At 51.6% G+C, this 21,797-nt stretch overlaps 2 protein-coding genes across 3 annotated transcripts in view; both read right to left on the bottom strand.

Annotated features, from left to right (window-relative positions):
* Positions 1-17,615, bottom strand: part of USP48 (ubiquitin specific peptidase 48) — a 29,562-nt gene extending 11,947 nt beyond the window's left edge. For both annotated transcript variants that reach the window (XM_057380183.1, XM_057380184.1), the window contains exons 1-15: positions 17,416-17,615; positions 16,450-16,570; positions 16,224-16,365; positions 14,987-15,114; positions 13,768-13,892; positions 13,106-13,214; positions 11,782-11,915; positions 11,524-11,606; positions 10,846-11,025; positions 8,141-8,266; positions 5,856-6,005; positions 3,304-3,504; positions 1,922-2,036; positions 1,663-1,793; positions 303-374 (exon numbers count right to left, since the gene is read on the bottom strand). In XM_057380183.1, coding sequence (XP_057236166.1) covers positions 303-374; positions 1,663-1,793; positions 1,922-2,036; positions 3,304-3,504; positions 5,856-6,005; positions 8,141-8,266; positions 10,846-11,025; positions 11,524-11,606; positions 11,782-11,915; positions 13,106-13,214; positions 13,768-13,892; positions 14,987-15,114; positions 16,224-16,365; positions 16,450-16,570; positions 17,416-17,549 — 1,951 coding nt within the window. In that variant the 5' untranslated portion in view covers positions 17,550-17,615. The remainder of the gene's footprint in view (positions 1-302; positions 375-1,662; positions 1,794-1,921; positions 2,037-3,303; positions 3,505-5,855; positions 6,006-8,140; positions 8,267-10,845; positions 11,026-11,523; positions 11,607-11,781; positions 11,916-13,105; positions 13,215-13,767; positions 13,893-14,986; positions 15,115-16,223; positions 16,366-16,449; positions 16,571-17,415) is intronic.
* Positions 17,616-18,733: 1,118 nt separating this feature from the next.
* The window catches only part of HSPG2 (heparan sulfate proteoglycan 2), a 41,845-nt gene continuing 38,781 nt past the window's right edge, over positions 18,734-21,797 (bottom strand). Inside the window, exons 84-91 of the mRNA XM_057380192.1 lie at positions 21,291-21,428; positions 20,624-20,677; positions 20,455-20,530; positions 20,239-20,317; positions 20,066-20,136; positions 19,871-19,954; positions 19,696-19,799; positions 18,734-19,174 (exon numbers count right to left, since the gene is read on the bottom strand). Coding sequence (XP_057236175.1) covers positions 19,011-19,174; positions 19,696-19,799; positions 19,871-19,954; positions 20,066-20,136; positions 20,239-20,317; positions 20,455-20,530; positions 20,624-20,677; positions 21,291-21,428 — 770 coding nt within the window. The 3' untranslated portion in view covers positions 18,734-19,010. The remainder of the gene's footprint in view (positions 19,175-19,695; positions 19,800-19,870; positions 19,955-20,065; positions 20,137-20,238; positions 20,318-20,454; positions 20,531-20,623; positions 20,678-21,290; positions 21,429-21,797) is intronic.

The raw sequence follows: 21,797 nt of genomic DNA, 5'->3' as shown, positions 1-21,797 counted from the left end.
CGATTTAAACCACCTCTTCCTGTCTTACTGCTTTTACAGCTTCCAAATGGCTGCAGATTTTTAGTGCTGCCTGGGCCAGGAAGGGAAGCTCAGCACCTGACAGCTCTGCTTGGCTGAGTCCTTACAGAATCTGCCTGCAAGTAAAACTTGGGAGTGCAAGAAACACCAGGAAAATGAGAATTAAGCACATTTCTGCAGTGACTCCTCAAGTTGGCCACAGTTGCAGCAAAGGTTACAAGGTTAATGTGTGGAGCAGCGGGCAACAAGGGAGATATTCAGCTCCATCCCCCGGAGAGACTCACCATGTGGGCAAACGATGTCTTCATTAAAATTTAACTCCTCTTCCTCCTCCCTCTTCTCTTCATTCGATTCATCTAATTCAAAAAATAATAATACAAGAGGATTGCACAGAGCTCCTCTCTCAAGGAAACAAGTCTTATGGGGAAAGGAGCACGTTCGCCTTTCAAATTACAGCAAACCCCTTCAACCCAAGGGAAAATCTGGAAGGAAATTTGTTATTTTCTGATGTCTTGGCCTCTGGGCAGGCAGGATTACAGCCTTCAGGCCACGTAGGAGGGCTTTGAAGTGCATGAAGCACAAGCCAGGCCTTTGTGAGATTACAAAGGATGCAATTGTTAGGTCTGAAACACCGCAGGGGTTCCCTGCTCCCAGACATCTTCGAGTTTAACCTAAACACAAGCCTAGGTAAGAGCACAGGGAGCAGAACTCCTGATTTAAACCAGATGCTGCCTGACAAACCGAGGGGGAGCCTGCCAGGGGGTTGACAAGCCCTACATCAATCTCTAAATTAGTTAAAATCAAGCCTTGGCCACCGAATTGAGCATCATCAAGACAATGATGTGTCAGAGCCTCTAATGAGCTGCCTAATGAGCAACTTGGCTTGTGAGTAATTCAAATGCGCTTCTGGGAGTTGCAACCTGTTGTGAATCAAAGTCACCCCTGAGCAAAGATAAACGGTAACTCAGAAGTACCCTTTTCTCCATGAGTGCTCCACCTTATCAGGGGGCTTGGGGTGTCCTCCAGCCTTCCAGCTCAAGATCAATGCTTTGAGACATCACTCCCACTTTTCATCCAACAAGTTTCTTAGCCAGTTCAAAGAAGCTCAACAAAATATAATTTCCAAACATTTAATGAGCAGAAGGCAAATAAAACCTCCATCTATTCTCATGATATGGGCACAGAATGGAGTGCAATTCATGATTTTTATTCCTGTGTTTTGTTCCTGTGTTTTCCCAGGGCTGCTGSATCAGCTGTGCTGTTTCATCCCTCAATCTTCACAATAACCATCACCATCATCCATTCCCCAAAGTAATTTTCATGTTTCTTCCCTGTGCTCTCTCATTCAGAGAAAAGTGGATGAAAAGATCATGTGTCTGGGGTGATAATTTCACACAGCTTTGTAAAACCACTTATCACCTCATCTCCAGCATGAAAATCACCCTGCAGGTTTCAAGCTTAGCAAAGAAAAAGTCCTTAAATTAAGGACTTTTAAATTTGATTTATTATCCTTYCCTCCCTACACGTATAARGGGAACAAAACAGCTACAGAAACCYCTGATTGTGTCTTTTGTTAGGAGGGATCAGGCAGAGTTGGTGGRTCTCTACCGCAGCAGAAATTAGGAGGAAATCAGGAGTAAATACCTTTGTTTTGTGCATTTCCATTCATTTTTCCATTACTGTGCTCTGCATCTTCATCTTGCTCATTTAATTGCTCCAGAGCCARCTGACGCCAGCTCCTCAAGGATGCTTTTCCGACCCAAAACCCGTCGTTCCTGCAGGGAGACAACAGCATTGGTACCCCAAAATCACAGCTCCCTACTTCAGAACAGGGAAATCTTTAGGAAAAAGCTGTTAAAGCACTTCTAGAAAGCATCTTTGACAGCGTTTGGGACTTCCATACCCCTTGACTGTCATCTTCAGCAGGTTGGTCACAGCTTTGTAATCCTCGTTGAGCTGGTTCTTGAGCCGCAGGACYCGACACCTTTCCACCACACAGTCCTTGCAAAGTGCTTTGACTGGAGTGGGGGGGRAAAGAAAAGAGTTTTTCACACTATTTATTGCACCATTTATTGCACAGATAGTCTCCTGCTGGTTTGAAGGACCTTAAACATGTGTGTGCCTGCCTCAGGACAGGTGATTTCAAGTGTAAACGAGGAGGCCCTGGACTTTACAGCCACATTAGGCCATGTTTGAAGCTTAAAGAAACACAAAATACTTCAAATGAGGTATGATGTGTTCCACTGCTTCACAGCTCTGCTCTCCAAGTTCCTCGTATCCACAGCCTGCAGTCACAGGGAASCAGGGCAGCCCAGCACCCAGCCACAGGGGCAGRAAATGCCAGGAAAACACCTGTATTGTGGCACTTTGCCAGTTCAACCCAGAAAAACCACCCTCCTGCAAAGCTGCACTGGGCCAAAGGAGCGGAAATSCTCYAGCTGGSYATGTATTTTATACATATTCATCCTGGAGCAAGAGAAGGGAAGCAGCATGTGAAGCAGCATGTCCATCCATCCTTTTATCCACCTCCATCCCCCAACCCGCCAGCCATACTCAACCACAACCTTTCAGGCAATCTTCCACTTGACTAATAAACCTTGCCCTGTTTTTCCCCACAAAGGCTGCCTGCGTCACAAGCAGMTCCTTCCCTACAAGCTCCCAGTAGAAGCTGAGCTAATTTGGTCTCAGTGGGAGTTACTGAGCTCCTTCCTAAAAGGAATGAAACCTGAGGCTTGATGAAGGGATGTCCAAAGCCTGGAGGGGCTGGACTGACCCCAAAAAGGAGAATGTGTGATAGGTGCTTCAACAGGAACATGCAGGCTAACAGGTAAGTGCTTCCTTGGATGAGGTGACAGACAGGAAGGGATATTTTTGGCCTGAACACTCCATGAGACCCAGCCCACACAGGAGTTGTGGGTGCTGCAGGCACAGAAAATAATTATCAAGAGTTTGAGGTGTTCCATGTGCAAGTTTTATTTTCTAGAATCRCCTTCAAACCTTCCAAATATGATGTTACCTGCCCCATTCTTCCTCAGCAATTCCTCCAGGCACAGCCCTTCCCTGAGCAGAGCCCAGGGCCAAAGCAGACCCTGCAATCACCCTAACTGGGTTTGGGGTATGGTAACAGAATTAGGCGATATTAAAAAAAATCCCCTGGAAATAGAGCAGCACTAAAGCCATGCACTGAAATAAACTTATGATTATAAACTTATGATGGCTTAAAACAGGTCCAAGACCAGAAGGCTCCAAACCACATCCCAGGAGGTGACCAGGAGAGRATGTTACCGTTGAGCCGGGGCCCTCCTCCGTATCGCCGGTAGAAGAAATCAGCCACATATTCTGATATCCTCTTCATCAGGGATATTTTATCAGGATGGAGCTTGCCATGGGAGCACAGGCAGGCTGTGTTATCAATAGGTTTGGGAGGAGTGGACTCATCCAGCCATTTCTGCAACCATTCCAGAGAGATGAAGTCGTAGGGGGAACCTGGGTGGAGAAAAACCGAAGAGAAACAAGACCGGGCGTGTCAGCTCAAACACCAGGTGCTATTTTATAATTATTCTTAAAAATTAACGGGGCAATCACTGTTGATTAAATCTCTGAGGTACAAGTTTTCAAACATCTGATCCAGCTTCTCTCATCCCATTCTGATCTCAGTGTCATAGGTTTAAAAGACTGGAGCTACGTCGGATTAAGATGTGCAGATCATTTKAGATTCAGCAATCAATATGAAATAGCTCCAAGGAGGAATGGGAGTGCTGTCAAACTTTTGGAGCTTACTGGAGAGCAGTCGAGGAAAGGGGAAGGTTTTCCTATAGTCCATCAAGGGACTGATGCAATACTTAAATCATGATCATACATTAAAGGCTTTTTATACAACAGAGAGAGCTCATTGGGGTAATTTGAAAATTAAAGGTAACAATAGCAAAGAGATGTGTTCCCCCTGTCCTTTTAACACCCAAAATTTCAGTGCCTCTTACAATTGCAGATACGAAAATTTTAAAAATTATACTGCCAATGGAAACCTGGCTTTAAAATAGCTTAGATTTTTTTTGGTGAAGCAAAGCAGTAGGCTTGCCCTCGATTGCTGAAAGGGAAGTACAAAGCTGAGGGTAAGGAACAGGTCAGTGCTTGTATGAGCAGGGAAATAGCTCGGGGTGAAACCCCTGCATCTCAATACTGAGGCACTGTATCACTACACAACTCTTCTGTGGGATGACTGGGAAATTAGAAAGGATTAAAACCCATTGTGTGTTGCCACGAGGGGAGCTCCAAAAGCATGGGGAAACACACCCATTTGGTGCCACGGACTGAGCACAAGTCCTTCACGTTTCCTCGGAAGGAGCAACAGAGAAGCAAGAGAAAAATACAGAAGACAGGAAAACACTCCATCTTCAGCTTGCACTGGAGCTTTGTGAAGCCTCTTTTCCTCCACAGCCTCAATCCCTGGTGTTTTCATCTTATGCAACGCCCTCCGCAGCCGTGACCTCCAGAGAATTGCACTGCTGTCAGAACTGGTTTGCTAGCTTGGGATGAAACTGCCTCCCCCAGAAAGGAGGGTTTTCTGAGGCAGGCTCCACAAAGCTGGCAGAAAACGTGTCTGTACAGCTGCARAGAGAGCCCTGAGCTCTGGAGAGACAGGACCCGGAGCAGTGCTGGAATGACGCTGCCTCCAGCTGTGCTGGAAGTGCTGTGCCCAGGATGWGCCAGCAGCAGACAGAGGGTGCCTCAGGGCAAAGGTTTAGGTTCTGTCATCTCTAAGTTGGGGCAGAAGACCTTCACCTGCACTTGTAAAAACAATYCTTTCGAGATTTATTCCCCTGTCASATCAGAAATGCCAAGATCAAACTCTTCTGTTCCTGCTGAGGAAAACCACACTGGAATTGTGCTGCTGCTCCTTCTCACGGGTGACTCAGGGCAGGTTCATCCCTCCAGTACAACTCTAATCACACAGTGCTGCTGACATTTGAGTGCTGCTCAGGCTTGTGGGGAGCTGTGACACTTTTCTGCTCCAGAGTTAAGCACCTGCATTCCCAAATTGGAAAGGCAGATGTTTACAGGAACAGGARTTTGCTGTTGGGCTACTCCAATCTCATGGTGGACTCTGAGCACCCAATAATAAAAGCTAAATAGCAAATCCTCTAAGAGGCCACACAAATAAATTCACTTTTAATTCTTTAATGATAATTATCCCTGAGTTTTTCGAGAGGCACAGAGTGGAGAGAAATTTCCCTTGGCTGGATGGATAGWGCAAGTTTTGAGGGAGATGGGAGAGAAAAACAAGTTGGAAAATACAACTCCTCGTGCTGAGGCAAGMAGACACGAAGAGCAGGAGGAAAAGCTTAACCCCAGTCTCCCTACAAAACWGAAACACAGAGCAGTGAAGCACTGGCAGGAATGGATCCAGTAATTTTCTACTGGAGGTCAGGCACTCTCTTAGCCCATTACCTGCTGATAAATCGGACTCACCAGCTCCCAAACCTGCCGTGAGCTGGCAATTTGGGAGCAGGCAGTTATTCCGCCTCGATGCTCCTAACGAGCTGAGCTGCTCACCAGGCAGAAGAAAAGAGTCACAAAGCATGAGGCTGATGGATGGGGAAGGAGAAGGAGAAAATTAGCGACGCCAGAGGCCAAGAGAATGAGCAAAAAAAGGAGAAAAGTAGGTTAAGGCAGGAAAAGAAGCATGGGAAAACAAATGTAAGCATGCATGAAGCTCTCCCCTTCCAGAGGGCTGTGGAATGCCTTCCAGCAAGGCCACAGGAGTGRAGGGTTAGTCACAAAATCATTCCTAAGCTTAACAGCTCTACTACAGCAATACTCCACAATGTCTTACAGACCAGCTTCGGCGGGTAACCTTTGGTAGAGCTCCTTCACCTCCTCGTGTTTGATCTTGCCTCTGGCCACGCTCTGTTTGCGCATCTCGGCCATTTCGTTGCACCATTCCTCAAACTTGCAGTTATCCCGCTCTACCAGCTCCTGCAAAAAAGCTGGGAAAGAAAAAAAAAAAACCCAGGAATTGAAGGGAAAATGCTAGCTATGTTAATTACCATGGGTTATCTGGGGATAACAAACCTAAAAATTCCCTCCCGCAGCCCTGCCGGGTGAGGTCTTTCCCCAAGCCAAGCGCGTGATGTTGCTCTCTCCAATAATGATGGCTGCAGATGATTAAATGCAAAGTTTTGCACCCAAGAAAATCATTTACTTGGAGTTAATTGCTGCATTTAGTGCAGCTCCTCTGTCCTGCCTCATCATTCCGAGGGGTAAACAGGAGCCTTTCACCCTATGGATACACCCAAAGCCTGTCATGACCTGTGATACAGCACGTTGCAAACACAAGGGCAAAGAGCCCTCAGGAGATGGGAGATTAGCCAGGGCAGATCAACAGAAAGGTGAGGGAAATGGGGATTTTTGCTGCCACTGATGGAAAAACCCCAAACAAACGAAACCTCAGCAGGGAAAAAAGAAGATAAACCACTTCCCTCACAAGGCTGGTGTGAGGGAGGGAGGGAGGGAGGGGGGAAGCTCTACTTATCTGAAGCCTTTTCCTATTTAGAATTATTTTTAAGAGCTGAAATATCTACAGAAAGGTTAATTTTTKAGCTAAATATGCACCTTGGGAGAATATCCAGTATTAAAAAATAACCAGCTTGACCTCCTTRAGGTCAGAGCCAAGTAACGCCTCTCCACTGTCCCGGAAAAGCCGCTTTTTAACAGCATCAAAGCAAAATGCCTCAAATTTACAGTTCCATGAAACCTACCCACAACCACAGAGCTCGACTGTTGCCCTTCAMTCCCTGTTCCCTGGCAGGATTCCACGGGAAACAAAGGCAACCGCGGGGCTGCGCAGGAATTTGGAGCTGGGTGGGGAGGTTTTTGTTGAGTTATTGTTTTGGGCAGAGGGGTAGGAGGAAAAGGAGAGCACGAAAGCTCAGGAAACAGGCTGAAAATACAGATCCAGGCAGGAATTAGTGTTAATTCCTGAAATTTTATGGCTTGGAGGGCGTGTTTTAAATGGGRAGAGGGGCTGGGAAAGGTTTGGGGTGTTATTAGGGGGAATAAGGTGCATGATTTACCCCCTCTGCAGAGATCCAAAGGGATCCGCCACCTCTGCTGTCCCTTCTCCACAGAAAAGGAAGGAAGGGAGAACAAACCTCAGCACCAGGGGTCCAATTAATATTTCTAATCAAGGAGCAGCCAAACATAAAGCATCATTAAACCCACAGGCCAAACCCAGAGGGAGCTCTGGCACCCCCATAATTCTAAAGCACGACATGAAGGCGCTTGGCCCGAATTCCTGTTCAGATCTTGGAGCCTCTTTATTTTCATGTCATTTATTCCTGATGTGGCAAAGCTGAAGCAGCCGCAGAGGGAATCTGACATCTGTCAGGATTATTCACCTCCTCGTGCATTKCTGATGACATTAAACCACGCTGTTCTCCTGTGCCTTCAGAATTCCATGGTGGTGAATCCCAGCAGGATGATCTCCTCATGACCCCTTCCCAGCTTAACCAGCTCCTTAAGATACCAAGGTCTGAGTGGGCACAGTGGAGGGATCAGCAGGTTAATTAATGTTCATTAGGTGCTGGGAAAACCCAGGAGTCTYACTGGTCAAGACACCGAGGTGCCAYACGGCACCTCTGGGGCTCATAGAGAGMAGTCAAAAATCATGGAATGGTTTGGGTTGGGAGGGACCTTGAAGATCATTTTATTTCACCCAGAGGCACCTTCCACTAGCCCAGGTTGCTCCAATCCACATCTAACTTGGCCTTGGACACTTCCACRGATGGGGCAGCCACAGCTGCTCTGGKCACCCTGTGCCAGGGTCTCACCACCCTCACAGGGAACAATTTCTTCCCAATATCCCRTCTAACCCTGCAATCTGGCARTGGGRAGCCATTCCCTCTTGTCCCGTTCCTCCATCTCAAGCTCCTCTCCTGCTCTCTTGGGGACCCTTTAGGTGCTGGAAGGGGCTCTGAGATCTCCCTGGGGCCTTCTCCAGCTCTCCCAGCCAGGCTCTGGAGCAAGGGGCTCTAGCAACTTTCCAGCCCCAAAATGGGGCTTTTAGCAAAATCCTGGCCCACCTGGAGCACCACAGGACAAGMTGGATCCCCAAGGGACTCACCTGGCACTTCGACTGTGAGGGATTTCTCCCGGGCCTGCAGCCTGTACACCAGCATGTAGGCGTTGCGGGAGCAGTGGGTGCCCTTCCCACACTTGGGTTTACGGGTCTGGGATTTCGACGGCTCTGCTGTGGGAACAAAAGGCAAAACCTCAGCAACCCACAAGCTCYTTCCCTGATCCCCCATTAATGGGACGAGTTTGCCACTCAGCCAGTTTCACTGCGCCAGGCCTCTGTGCCAAGCACTGGGCTTGGCATGACTCAAAATTGCATCTCAAAGAAAGCCCCAAATCCCTCCAGGCCTTCTGGCTAAATCAAAGGGACTAAATTTAGGAACCTATTCCRAACCTCCCTTCTCCAAGAGCCTTTCTTCTCTCCCCAGTGGAACTTSTCTGAGCCAAAAGCCACTCTTGGAAAAACATCCTTTCTCCCTTTTGCCTCTTGTTCTGGTATCCTGACTCCAAAGAAAAGARTCAAATCCTCAGGAAAGAAAATCGTATTTACAGGTGATTGTGGATATAAAGAAAAAMACAGCAAAGCTTTTAGGGAGCCAACAGCCATGGAAAGGGTTGTTTTGGAACAGCTGGTGGGGGATGCAAAGTTGTGTTGCAAAACCTGCTGCTTCCAGATGGATTCTCAGGCAATGAAAACACTTATCTACAGCTGCAGCTTCAAAAATAAAACCATTTTTAATAAAGAAAAAAAATAAAGGAACAATGTTACGTAATCAAACTCTAAACGGACCATTGAATTAAGTCTCTTTTTCCCAAATTCTGAAAAAATTCAGAACGTGTGCCTCTCCCCCGACACTGTCCAGGGGACTTCCCAGCCTCCATTCATTTTCATTTTAAMCAAGTATTTTTGAAACTGTTCCCAGCTGCATGGACAAGATCTCCCCCGCCCCCATCCCCAGACCTTCACTTTCTGTTACTGACCTTCTCCTGCTGTTACATGTATTTGTAACGAAGAAAAGCCTCAGCTTTGCCCAGAACAGGCAAATTACATCAAAAMTTGATACAAATATTAATTTCCCAGCTTAGAGAAGCTCCTAAACACACTTTACTTCTATTCTCCAAACAGCCTTGAATTGAAATACAATAAGAACATTTACTTGAAGTTAAGCACAAAACTTAATAAATTGAGGTCACGGCGGTTTATTTGAATCTCATTTTGTTGCACTGGGTGAGTGGGGAGGGCAAAAACAAAGGCTGAGCTACTCTTGGTGCCTTTCAGGGCTCAGTTTCCCTGTACACCACTAGATGTCCAGCCAGCTCCAGATGTCTGGCCAGCTCCAGTCTGGGCCAGCAGCAAGCAGAGCCAACGGGAATGGGACAGAGCTGCTGGGACAGGCAGGATCATGGAATCACAAAGGTTGGAAAAGTCCTCCAAATCAAGTCCAACCATTAACCCMGYACTGCCAGATCCACATCCACCTGTTTTCTGAACACCTCCAGGGATGGTGACTCCACCACTTCTCTGGGCAGCTCATTCCAATGCCTGACAACACCTCACATGAAGGATTTTTCCCAATGTCTAACCCAAATCTCTCCTGGCACAGCTCGAGGCTGTTTCCTCTTGTCCTGTCCCTTGTTCCCTGGGAGCAGAGCCTGACCTCCACCTGGTTGCCTCCTCCTGTCAGGGAGTGGTGGAGAGTCAGATGGTTCCCCCCTGAGCCTCCTTTTCCCCAGGCTGAGCTCCCGCAGCTCCCTCAGTTGCTCTTCAGAAGTTCTCTGGACCCTTTCTCTTGTGCTCTGGACCCCTCCCCARCACCATTTCTGGACACATTCCAGCACCTCAAGCAGCATCATGGAGGCGAAGACAAGGAAATGGGAGAAAGCTGATACCCCATTACACCAAACCAAGGGAGTGCTTAAATCTGCAGGTGTTTTTTTCTCTAAGGACACCTTAAAGAAAAGCAACATTCCATAAATTCCAACCACATCAAAGCATCTCACTGGGCCAGAATTCCTGGAAAYGGACTGCTTGCACTGCAAGTGAATTTCTTATTAATTTCCCTGTTTCCCCCCCCTGGGAGCACCTGCACTATGGAACACTGAGCCACTACAAAACCCAGCGCTCCAAATGCCAATTCAACACTGAGCTGCTCGTATTTATTGACTGCAGAGTGAGAAATCCCCAGGTCCAGCCTCAGCCTAAGCAGTCCAAGAAAATCTCCAAGAAATCCAGTCCAGCAACATGGTGATCTGGGCAGCACATGAGCCAGTAAAACAGAAAAGCACAAAGAAAAAGCTCAGAGTGAAAAGGCAGTTTTAGCTTCCAAGTTGTTATTTGGATCAAAATCTTTTTTACTGCCTCCAAGTAAAACACCTCAGTGGAAACAGAACCATAATGTGTTAAGGAAACTGAAAGCATTCTCCTTATCTGTTCCAAGGAAGTGGCACTTGCCTGTTGCTCCCTGATAGGAACCTGCTGCCCCCGTTATCAGCATCTTATCTGCCATGCGGCAGCCAGAGAAATACTAGAGCAGCTGATCACGAGGTGTAAACACTCACATGGGGCTGAAACGAAGCAAATCTGGCTGCAGTCACCAGGATTGCTGTTTCCCACGTTCCTCTGAGCTGTCACAGCCCATTGTAGGGCTGTCCATGTAGGAGTGCTCTGGGGAGGAGCAGGAGGCTGGATCGGGGACGCTGGTGGTTTTGGTGAAGAGTTATTTTAAAAGGGCACTCACAACTAAAAGGTTTTACCTAGATCTTCCTCAATCCCCAGCTGCAGTTTCTTCCCCTCCATCTTCTCAATGTCTTCATCATTGAACTTGTACCACTCCCCTGTTTGCGGRTCCTTCACGTGGGCAATGTAGTGCCCGGAGTAGGCACTTACTCCACGGTGTATGAGCACAGCGCTCAGCTCGTATACGTACACACCATCTGCAAGGCAAGCAGCACTTACACACAGCTCTGCAGCCACCAGCACTCATCTCTTCTGTTCTCAAACTTCATACTTTCACCAGGCAGCAAAGCCTGCACTCGAACTCACACCTCCCCAGAACATCGCTAAGGGCTGTGRCTTAATAACAAGGATGTTGTTTGAAACACAGGCTTCAACTCTTGACAGAATTTTCCATCAAAAAGAGTATTYAGAGGAATCACAGAATCTCAGAATGGTTTGGGCTGGAAGGGATTTTAAAGCCCATCTTGCTTTACTCCTCTGCTATGGGCAGGGACACTTTYTACTATCCCASATTGCTCYGARCCCTGTSTAACCTGGCCTTGGATACTTCCAGGGATAGRGCAGCCACGGCTTATCTGGGCACCCTRTGCCAGGGCCTTAGCACCCTCAAAGGGAGGAACTACCTCCACAACAGAATTACAGAGATCTGCCAAAAGGCAATGGGCAAAGTTAACAAAAAAGTACCCCAAACTCACTTTTCTGCTCCATGAAAGGYTCCATGTCCAGCAGCTCTGAGAAGCCAATGTAGGTGTTCAGCTTCTTCTTGTGGCCAGTTTGTCTGTGCGGATGCAAAGCTTTGGGTCAGGACACAGCAATAACAGCTCACATCCCAAAATAACTCCCTTGAACCCCACCGAGAATCCCCAGAGAGGCTCACCTATCACCCCTCAAACTAAAGGAGSAAGAGCAGGGTAGGTGACTTCAGAAAGAGCTTCCAGGATGTTCCCACTCACCTGTCAAACACAAAGCGCATGAGCTGCAGGTTCAGGGTGCAGGGCAGGCTGAGCAATCGGATCTTCCTTGTGGCRTTTTGCTTGCTCTGACAAGTCTCACAAAAGTAACGATTGTCCCCTTCTAATTTTTCCTCCTGAATATGGAGAGGCAGAGAGAAAGGTCTTGAGAACAGTCACCAGTGAAAAGTCAATTGATCTACTTAACAGCTGGAGAATGAGAAGCACCAAAGTTATTTCAACTATTTAAGTCTCCTTTCAGCTGCTTCCCAARCTATTCTCTCAGTTAAAGACACACTAATAGCTGCAATTTACAGCATGGTCACAGCAGGCTGCTCTCACTTTAAGGCRAATTTTAGACTGAATCGAGCCCTATTTCAAATTCTCAGGTCTTTTACTCTTGCTTCTTGCTTGATTGAGTTGGTTTACACCAAAGAAAATAATTAAATCACCCCTTTTACGAGTTCACATGGACTCAGTTAATGTAAAGCTACATTTTAGCATGGAAACTACAACCCTTTGCTCAGCCACCCAAAATCACCCTGCAAGAGCCTCACTGCCAAAGCAGATACAAGGGCAGCATTAGGCCAGAGGAAGATTTCAACACCCCTAAAAAATGTCACAGGGTTGTTTTGTGTGAAGGAGGAGCAGACAAATGTCAAGTTCACCAATTCAGCAGTTTAATGTGTGCACCCAAATCAGTTTTTTTTCATYGCAAACCTGCCAGGCAGAGCAACTGGTTTGCTGAGCACACCAGCAGCCAAGGAGCTCAGAGAATGGGTTCAGGTTTGTTCTGTCCTAAATATTTTAAGTGCAATCCACACCTTAGTGTGCCAGAGCTGAAATTCAGATCCAGSCTAATTTTCAAGCTGAATTGACAACACTTGCAGCTGTTCCTGCAGCTATTCCCGGCACTCCCTGATACTTCTGAGAGCACATTTTTCAGCAGGGAATGTCTTCTGTTGCTATGCAGATGAGGACTGACACAGAAAACACAGAAAGCAGCCGTTCTCCCAGCATTATCTGTGACAAAGCAGGCAGACACTTTTCCCTAACTTTCCTGGCAAAGTATTTTAACTAAAAATGCAACTTTCAAGTGCTTTTTAAAGCCATAACAGGAGCATGTGATAATCACAGAGCCATTCCTTGCTCCATGCCTCAATCCTCATTTTTTGGGTCTGCAGAAAAAACGTTTTCACTTGGATGTATCTCACTGAGCCAAGTCAGTGGCTTTGCTCTGACACCAAACTCGAAGGCTGTGAATTGGAGGAAGGAACTGAAATTCCTTGCTAAAAATAGCAGGACTCCCACCCCAGAGAGCTCATACCTTGAGGAACTCCGTTATACAGTCTGCCAACTGTTTGTGTCCTTGGATGTTTAACTCCAGCTCATAGAATTTAGACACCAGTTTAGATTCTCTGCCACATTGGTTGCAGCTAAGGGAGGAAAGAAGACAAAAATTTATCTGAGGACAAGTCATGGTTCATGTGTCGGAGCTCCCCAGCCTTTAGCAAAATATTCCTTGAATAAAACCAGGAGAAAAAGTGAAGTCAGGGCTAAGGAGATTCACACCTCCAGGCCACAAAAACTCCAGAAGGTTCAAACAGCTTAACTGCACCTACCAGGACCCRTCACAACCCACATGCACCATCTTATATAATTTTTAAGGTGAAATCCATAGCTCTGAGAAYAAAGGAATGAAAATATAACACCAAGGACACTGTTTTCTGGCTGCAGGACCTGCCACTCCATTAATTCACTTGCAGGTTTAATTGGTAAATTCTCATTAAAGGATTAAAAGCAGCTGGAGTACTGTCACAGCAACACCATACACACAGGAACAGGAAAGGAAAAGGTAAATATTTCTCAGAAAGTGTTTCTGCTGCAGTTTAACTGCGTGCTCTGGTTGTTAGTAGGGATCTTCCCCTCCCACATCCCTCTAAAAATTCAAATATTTACAAGAAGGGTCTTCTCAAAACTATTACTTACACAGTGACATAGGCATACTCTCCACAGAACTGCTTTTGCACAATGTTCCGGACATCTGGGTTTTTCTGTTTGGACAAAGTATCTTCCAGCAGGGACATGAACAGCTTGGAAAACTCCTGGGCATCCTGAAAGAGAAAACCAAGTTCATTAACGATCTACCACAGAACAGTCCCAACCCTGTCACTAATTCACCGCTAATTACCCTGAGCCTCCACACAGGCTGCACTGAGGCTCCGTGCACTGCATGGAAAATAAAGCCCAGGCAGGAGAACTAAGGAAAACAGAGGAATTTGGCTAAAAGGAGCATGAGGCCCTCAGTGTGGGAGAACAGCGGGAGCTGCCCTGGCTTCCTGCCAGCCCCGCCAGGGGGCTTTGACTTCTGCCTCGCTCCTCCCAGGATTCTGGAAAGGATAAAAACCCTCCTGTAGAGCTTTCGAGCCCCTTGAACCTCATTTTTGCAGCTGTCCTTGCTCAGATCAGAGGTGAGAAGGGAAATAAAACTACCCCAAAAATGAGAAGCTGCCCTGCGGRTGATCTTAGCGAAGCTCTGGAGCTTCCCCACACCCAGCTTTGAGCCTTTCTCTCTCACCCTGGCTCTCCTCTCCCMAAAACAAACAGGTTTTGGCCCTTCCCAGCTGCCCTTTTCCCTGGTCAGCTTCCTTCCCCTTCTGACCCTTCCAAAGAGAAGTTTGCCAGTGCTCCAGCCCTTCCTYCAAAACCTCCCATTACCTCTCCAAGTGGATTTACAAGCAGTGCCACTCTCATGAGTTCTCTCCAGCTGTAGCCTCACAGCACTCACCTCCCACATGCTCCCCTTGAATCCTGACTGGATCCTGGTGATCCACCTCACCCTCAGGATCTTCTCACCCCTGGGAGGGTCCTTCCACCACCCAACAACCCCCCAGGGAGGAATAGCCCATGGAACATCTGCAGAAGGACCCTCACAACAGCTCTAGTTCTCACCTATCCCATCACTCCCTGGGATCCTCCTGATCTCACTGTCCTATTCCATTGATTCCTGTTCTGCTCCCACTCTCCCTGTCCTCATCACATCATTCCCTGGGCTCCTCCTAATACCACTGTGCTCCTGATGTCCTTGGGCTCCTCCTGTTCCCCTGCACCTTCCCCTTCACGTTTGCACTTAGAATCCAGACCACCTTGGGGACGCCCAATGACCACCCAAGACTTGTGGAAGTGTGAGGAATCCCCTCCCACATACCTGCTGCTGCCCCGTGTCCAGCCCCAGTGCCTTGACAAAGCCCGAGGGGTCGATGTAGCGCCGCTTGCTGTTCTGCAGCAGAGCAAACAGGTACTGCAGGTGCTCACATATGCTCTGGGGCTCATAATCTGGCAAAAAAACATAAGGCACAGGAGGAATTCAGGGTGAGAAGGGATCATTCCAAGTGCTTCAGKTGTTCTGTTTTTATCAGGGGAAATTAACTACTAAAAGTGATGATGTTGGAAGGTGGTGTGAGTTGTCAGGAAAACTGAAGTGGATCATGTAGGTGATGATGGCAAATCCCAACACAAGCCAAACAGAGAACAATTTAGGTCAGAAAAATCCCTTATGATCATCAAGTTAAACTGCAAATATTTGCTTTCTGCAACTTCCACACAGGAGGGTGGAACCAGGCTCTGCTCCCAGRGAACAAGTGACAGGATKAGAGGAAATGACCTTGAATTGCACCAGGGGAGGTTTAGRTTACTAGACAAAACTCCTTCAYAGARAGGGTGGTCAGGCACTGCAACAGGCTACTCAGGGCACTGGAGAAGTCACCATCCCTGGAAGTATTCAAAAATGTGTCACCTGGAGACACGGATTAATGGTGGACTTAGCAGTGCTGGAGGAATGGTTGGACTAATGATCGTGGAGGGGTTTTCCAACCTTAGGGATTCCACAATTCCATCCCACAGTGGCCAGCATGAGCTGTGAGTGAAGAGTTCACACAGCATGCACCAAGTACCCTGAAAAACATCTTCCTATTTGCCCCAGAAGGTGAAACATCATTTAAAACCACCATGAAACAGGAGACAGAAGCAGAGCGGAGGTGGCTGAGCTGACCCTGAGCTCCCCCAAGTAAAGCACTCAAGGCCAGGGAAAACTGGGGAGCCTTAATCTGACCTGGGACCCAAATTTCAGCCTTGTCATGGAATAAGTGCAGCTCTGTGACAGCACAGACCAGCCCTGATCCACATGTTCCACCCCCAGCACCACCACTAGACTGGGAACCACTTTGGGAAGCAAGAAACCAACCCAAAACATCATTTTCAACCAGCTCAGATCACTCTGATCTAAGACATCACCTGGATTAAGGTTGGCTCATTCTCAAAATCTGGTTGATGGCTCAAAACCAACAAGATGTGTGACTGTAACYTCACCCATGGATTCTCCTGATAAACCTTATCCCAGTGTGCAGTTTTAGGAGGAAAGGTGCAAATCCCTTTCTCCCACACACCTGTGTCCTTGGGAACACGGTCCCGGCAGGCGCTGGGGCACAAGTAGAGTGCCTGCCGCAGCTCCAGGTTCAGAAACCACATCTGCAGGAAGGTGTTGACGTAGCACGTGGCACCAAGGTTCGTCAGACCCACAAACGCATTCTGGGGGGGCAGARAAAGGGCCAGAGGTCACCTCCCCTCGTCCCCAGAGTCCTCCCCCAGGGCTGGGGTAAGGTTTGGGTGTACCTTCTTGCGGCGCTCACAGTTGGGGTCATCAATGTTGTGGAAGCTGTTCTCGTCGATCTCACCCAGCCACACGTGCTCCCCGATGCCCACCAGGCAGTTGGGGTTTCCCCGGCAGTTCCTCCTGAGGAGCCAGACCCCAATTGTCACCCCCATGTCCCTTGGGGGCTGGGAGGGGTGACACTGGGGATATGGGGGCAAGGACAAGGGGGACCCCATTATGTTGAACAGGGTGAGACATGGAACACACCCTCAAAAACAGTGATTATGGGGGAGGAAGGAAGTGGAGAACTAGAAGGGTTTTACCAAGCCCCTGTCGATAAAACGGGGGAACCCCAGGGGATAGTATGGGATCAAGGGCAACTCCTATATCTGGGAAGGGAGGTCCCCCCAACTCCAGGGTGAGTGGCCTATAAGCAGGCAAGGAAATGTGTTCCCTACAACCCATAGAAATCCCCTATAAATGGGGGACAAGCAAGGAGAGGGGTGCCCCACAACCCCATGGGGGCTTCCCTGTATGTGGAAGGCCCAGCAACAAGAGGTCCTCCACAATACCCTGGTGTGCTCTGTACCTGGTGAGCCAGGTAGGCAGGGGCTTCCCCCAGTCCCCCAGGGGAGTTCCCTACATCTGAAGAGTCAGACAACAAGAGTGGTCCCCACAACCCGGGGGCGGTCCCCGTATCTGAGCAGAGGATCCCTACCACCCCAAGGGAGTCCCCTCTATCTGGGGAGCCACACAGGGAGACCGTGCTAAGGGCCGCCCCAACCCCACGAAATGGGTGTCCTCAAGAAGGGAACACGGGGGAACCTCCACCGACCCCACGGGAGCTCGGCAGGGGCGGGGAGCGCCCGCGCCTCACAGGGGAGGGAACACGGGGGATCATCCGAGCCCTGCAGGCTGGGTAGCCCCCAGACCCCAAGCGCGCTGGAAGCGGTGGGGGAGGGATTCGGTGCCCGATCCCGCGGTACCGGCAGGCGCCGCGCTGGCAGGGCTCCAGCCGGACGCGATAGGCCGCCTCGATGTGCTCCTGCGCCACCGCCTCGGGCGGCACCGTCTCGGTCCAGCGCCACGCCGCCTTCTCCAGCTGCAGCCGCGGCGCCATCGCTGCCGCCGGCACCGCCCCGGCCCGGTGCTTGCCCCGCTCCTCGGCCCGGTCCCGGCCCGGTCCCGATCCCGCCCGACCCCTCCCGCCACCGWCAGGGCCCGTGACGCCACGAGCGCGACGCGCTGACGGCGCGAGACGCTGATGTCACAGGGCTGCGACGCGCGGGGCGCGGTGGGCGGGGCTTCCGATGTGGGGGCGTGGCTTGGGAGCACTGGGTAAATGTTCCTGTGCGCCGGGGGCGTGGCTTGAGGCCACAAGAGGCGTGGCTTCTGCGAGCAGAGGGTGGGGGCGTGGCTTGTGCGGCTCGAGGGCACGGCTCGTGCCGTGTGGGCGGGGGCCTGTGTGGCCGGTGGGCGGGGCCTGTGTGGCCGGTGGGCGGGGCCTGTGTGGCCGGTGGGCGGGGCCTGTGTGCCCGGTGGGCGGGGCCTGTGTGCCCGGTGGGCGGGGCCTGTGTGCCCGGTGGGCGGGGCCTGTGGCGCGGGGCCGCGCTGGGTCCCTTGGTCCCCTCCGCCATCCCCACCGGGCTCCCCAGAGGCCCCTCCAGGCCTGTTCTCCTGCCACACCCTCTGCAGTCCTGTGTCAGTCCCTCGGACCCCTGTGCTACTGCACCCCACRCCACAACCCTCCGGACCCCCTGAACCCCCACACCTCCATCCCACACCCCCTATACCACACTCCCCGCACCCCAGTACCACCCTTCCATACCMCACCTCCCTACATCATAACCTCCCGGGCCCCCGTACACTCCTGCACCCCAACACTGTGCCCTCCCAAACCCTCCAGGCCACTATATCCCCTCTCCTATACTCCTATAGCACCCCCAAACCATCTCGTTATATTACATGCCCCTGCACCCCAATACCACAGCTCCCCTGTATCTCCACACCACACCCACCAACACTCATGTCCCCCATAACATCCCCCCTGCATCCCAATTCCATCCCATATCCTCCTACCTCAATCCCCCCTGCACTCCCATCCCATCCCATCCCATCCCATCCCATCCCATCCCATCCCATCCCATCCCATCCCATCCCATCCCATCCCATCCCATCCCATCCCATCCCATCCCATCCCATCCCATCCCATCCCATCCCATCCCATCCCATCCCATCCCATCCCATCCCACCGTACCCCATCCTTGCCCCGGCACACACCCCCAAACAACAGCCACACTGGTTGTCTCTCCTTTAATAGCTGTCCCCGTGGGGAGTCCCTGCCAGCACCCCGATTGTCCCTCGCGCCCCCACATCACCACCACCCCCGGGGCACCCAGGCGGCCCGGCCGCCCTGGCACAGTTTCGGGGAGCCAGTGGGAGGTGGGTGTAAACATTTTTGGGGGTCCCGGCCCCCCCCCGGAGTCACCCCAGGGCAGCGAAGCACCGTTTCCCCCTTGTGGTTTTTTTTGGAAAAGAATAAAATTGGCTGAATTCCCCCCAGACTGCGTTTCCAAGGGTGTTAGGAGGGGCAGGGGGGCACGGGGGAGCCCCCCACAGCGCCGTGCCGGAGGTCGATGGGGTGTCGGGGGATCCCRGCAGACTCCAGCGCCAGTCCCCGCACGCACCCCGAGAGGCCGGAGCTGAACTTGCCGGCGGTCAGGGTGTGGGGGTCTGGGGCACCGCCTGCAGGGAACACGGAGGGGAAGTGGGTGGGGGGCAGCTGGTGCACCCACCCGTGTCCTGGCCGGGGACCAGCCCATGGCCATCTTGTGTCCCATCTGGTGTCTCCACCGAACATCCCATCCATGTCCATCCCACATCCCACCCTGTGTCCCATCCTGCGTCCATTCCATGTCTCCCCMTGCATCCCACCTTGCATTCCCATGTGCCACCCCATGTCCACCCTGTGTCCCATTCTGTGTCCATGCCTTATCCCACCCCATATCTGTGTCCCACCCCATGTCCATCCCCTGTCCCATCCCATRCCTCACCCCCTATCCCATGTCCATTCMRTGTCCATTCTGTGTCCATCCCATCTCCACCCTGCGTCCATCGTATGTCCTGTCTTCCGTTCAGTGTCACCTCCATCCCACATCTCCCACCCCATGTTCATTCTATGTYCTCTCCATATCCATTCCACATCCACCCCATGTCCATTTGTGTCCCAACCCATCCCCCTCCATGTCCCCCATGTCCCACCGTACCCACGTAGACGTTGCCCTCCGTGTTGGCCATGACGTTGGATCCAGGTGATTCCCCACTCACCGGCTCCTCTCCGTCCACCTGGAGCTGCCCACGCCGGCCCTCCCTGTGGGGCACCATCAGCACCTGCACCCCAATCCCACCCTGACCCCACCCCACCCCCCGACTCCCACCCACCTTGTCACCGTCACACGGTGCCACTCGCCATCATTGATGGGGTCTTCAGAGGTGATGGTGGCCTCGCCACTGCCCAGCTGGTAGCTGCAGGGGGGCATGGGGTAAGCATGCAGGGCACCTTAGGGGGCACCTTGTGAGGCCTGGGGGACCCCTGGGTGCCACATGTCATGCCACATGACACTGGTCCCCTCTCACCTGAACACCAGGTGCCCATCCWTCAACCCGAGGCCGAGGAAATCTTTGGCTTTGCCGCCCTCGCTGGGCTCCTGCGGGCACGGTGCGGGGTGAGCAGTGGGGGCACCCAGACCCTGACCCCGAGGGKGTCTCGCACCCCAGTGCCCTCCCTGTCACCCTGTCCCCGCTCTCACCGCGCCGTGCCACAGCAGCAGCCCCTGCGCGCTGTGCGTCCGCAGCTCCAGCTCGATGGTCTCGGGAGCCTCTGGAGCGCTGCGAGGGGAAGGGGGGTGATGGGGGCAGCACTCAAAAATGGGGTGGTGCCGTGGGTGGAGGGTGCAGCACCCACAGAGAGGGTGATGCCGTGGGTGGGGGTGCAGCATCCACTTCGGACGTCTCATGTCACTCACCCGCGAGGGAAGAGGTGCCCGGGAAGGGCCAGATAGGATCCGTCCTGGAATGTGGCACTGAACTGCCCAGGGGCATCTGGGGRGACACAGGGAGTCAGGCGGGGATGGCAGGAGGGAGCCCCACCTGCATTTTGCGTGGGGAAAAGGGGAAATGGGTGCAGGGACCCACCGCCAGCCCCRCTGCCCTCCTGCCAGTCCTGCTCCAGCTCTGCCAGCGCCGAGCCTGCAGAAGAGGGAGGGGAAAGGGCAGGTCATGTGCMCCCTTGGTGTCCCAGCTGTCTCCAATTGTTCCCAGGTATCCCCAGGTATTCCCCAAGTGTATCCTCAACCGTGTCTCCAGATGTCCCCCCACGCCCCCAGCTGTCTCCATGTGTTCCCACGTATTTCCAAGTATACCCAAGTGCACATGATCCTGGTATCCCCAGGTGTCCCATGTCCCCAGGGGTCTTTCAAGTGTCCCTAAGTGACCTCCTCCCATGTCCTCAAGTGTCTCCCCATGTCCCCAGGTCTCTCCCCATGCCCCCAGATGTTTCAAGGTGTCTCCAAGTGTCCCCAGTACTGGGGCATTTCCAAGTAACCCCACATTACCCCAAGTAACCCCTCCAGTGTGCCCCTGGAGTCCCTGGGGGTCCCCGTGCCTTTCGTTGTTCCTTTATGACCCTTCCACGTCCCCTGATGACCAGAGGTGTTCCTCTGTGTCTTCAAGTGTCCCCAGGTGTCCCCAGCTTGACCCTCCACATGTTCCTCCCTCACTGTGCTGGCAGCATCCCCAAATGCTCCCTGTGTCCCCAAGTGTCCCCAAGGTCTCCCCCCCTGTCCCTGCATTGTCCCCTCACGGTGCTGGCAGCGGGCTCCACTGTAACCAGGGGGGCACTGGCAGGAGCCATGGACACAGGAGCCACCGTGCAAGCAGGGCCAGGARGGGYGACAGCCTTCGGCCTCCTCRTCTTCCTCCTCCTCCTCRCAGCGCRGGCCTGGGGACAGTGGGACATGGTCACCGGGGGAGGAGGGGTGAGTGTGCATGGCACACACGGGTACGGCACCCATAGGGCACACTGGGCACACGTGTGTGCAGTGAACATGTGTGAGACCTGTGTGCACTTGTGGAACGTGTATGCGCAGTGAACATGCACACACGGGTACAGCCCACACAACATGCACACACACACACACACACACACAGAGCACACAGAGCACAGACCGAGCACATGTATGCACAGCACACGCTCACACACAGTGCACACACACACACAGACCCGTGCACAGCACACACGGATGCACAGCATGCACTCACACACAGAGCACATGCAGCTCACACACAGAGCACACGGATGCACAGCACA

This window comes from Malurus melanocephalus, unplaced genomic scaffold, assembly GCF_030028575.1.
Source record: "Malurus melanocephalus ecotype Western Australia unplaced genomic scaffold, MMel_1.1 scaffold_440, whole genome shotgun sequence".
Taxonomy (NCBI): Eukaryota; Metazoa; Chordata; class Aves; order Passeriformes; family Maluridae; genus Malurus; species Malurus melanocephalus.
Note: the sequence above shows the minus strand (reverse complement) of the source record. Positions and strands in the feature narration are given on the sequence as shown.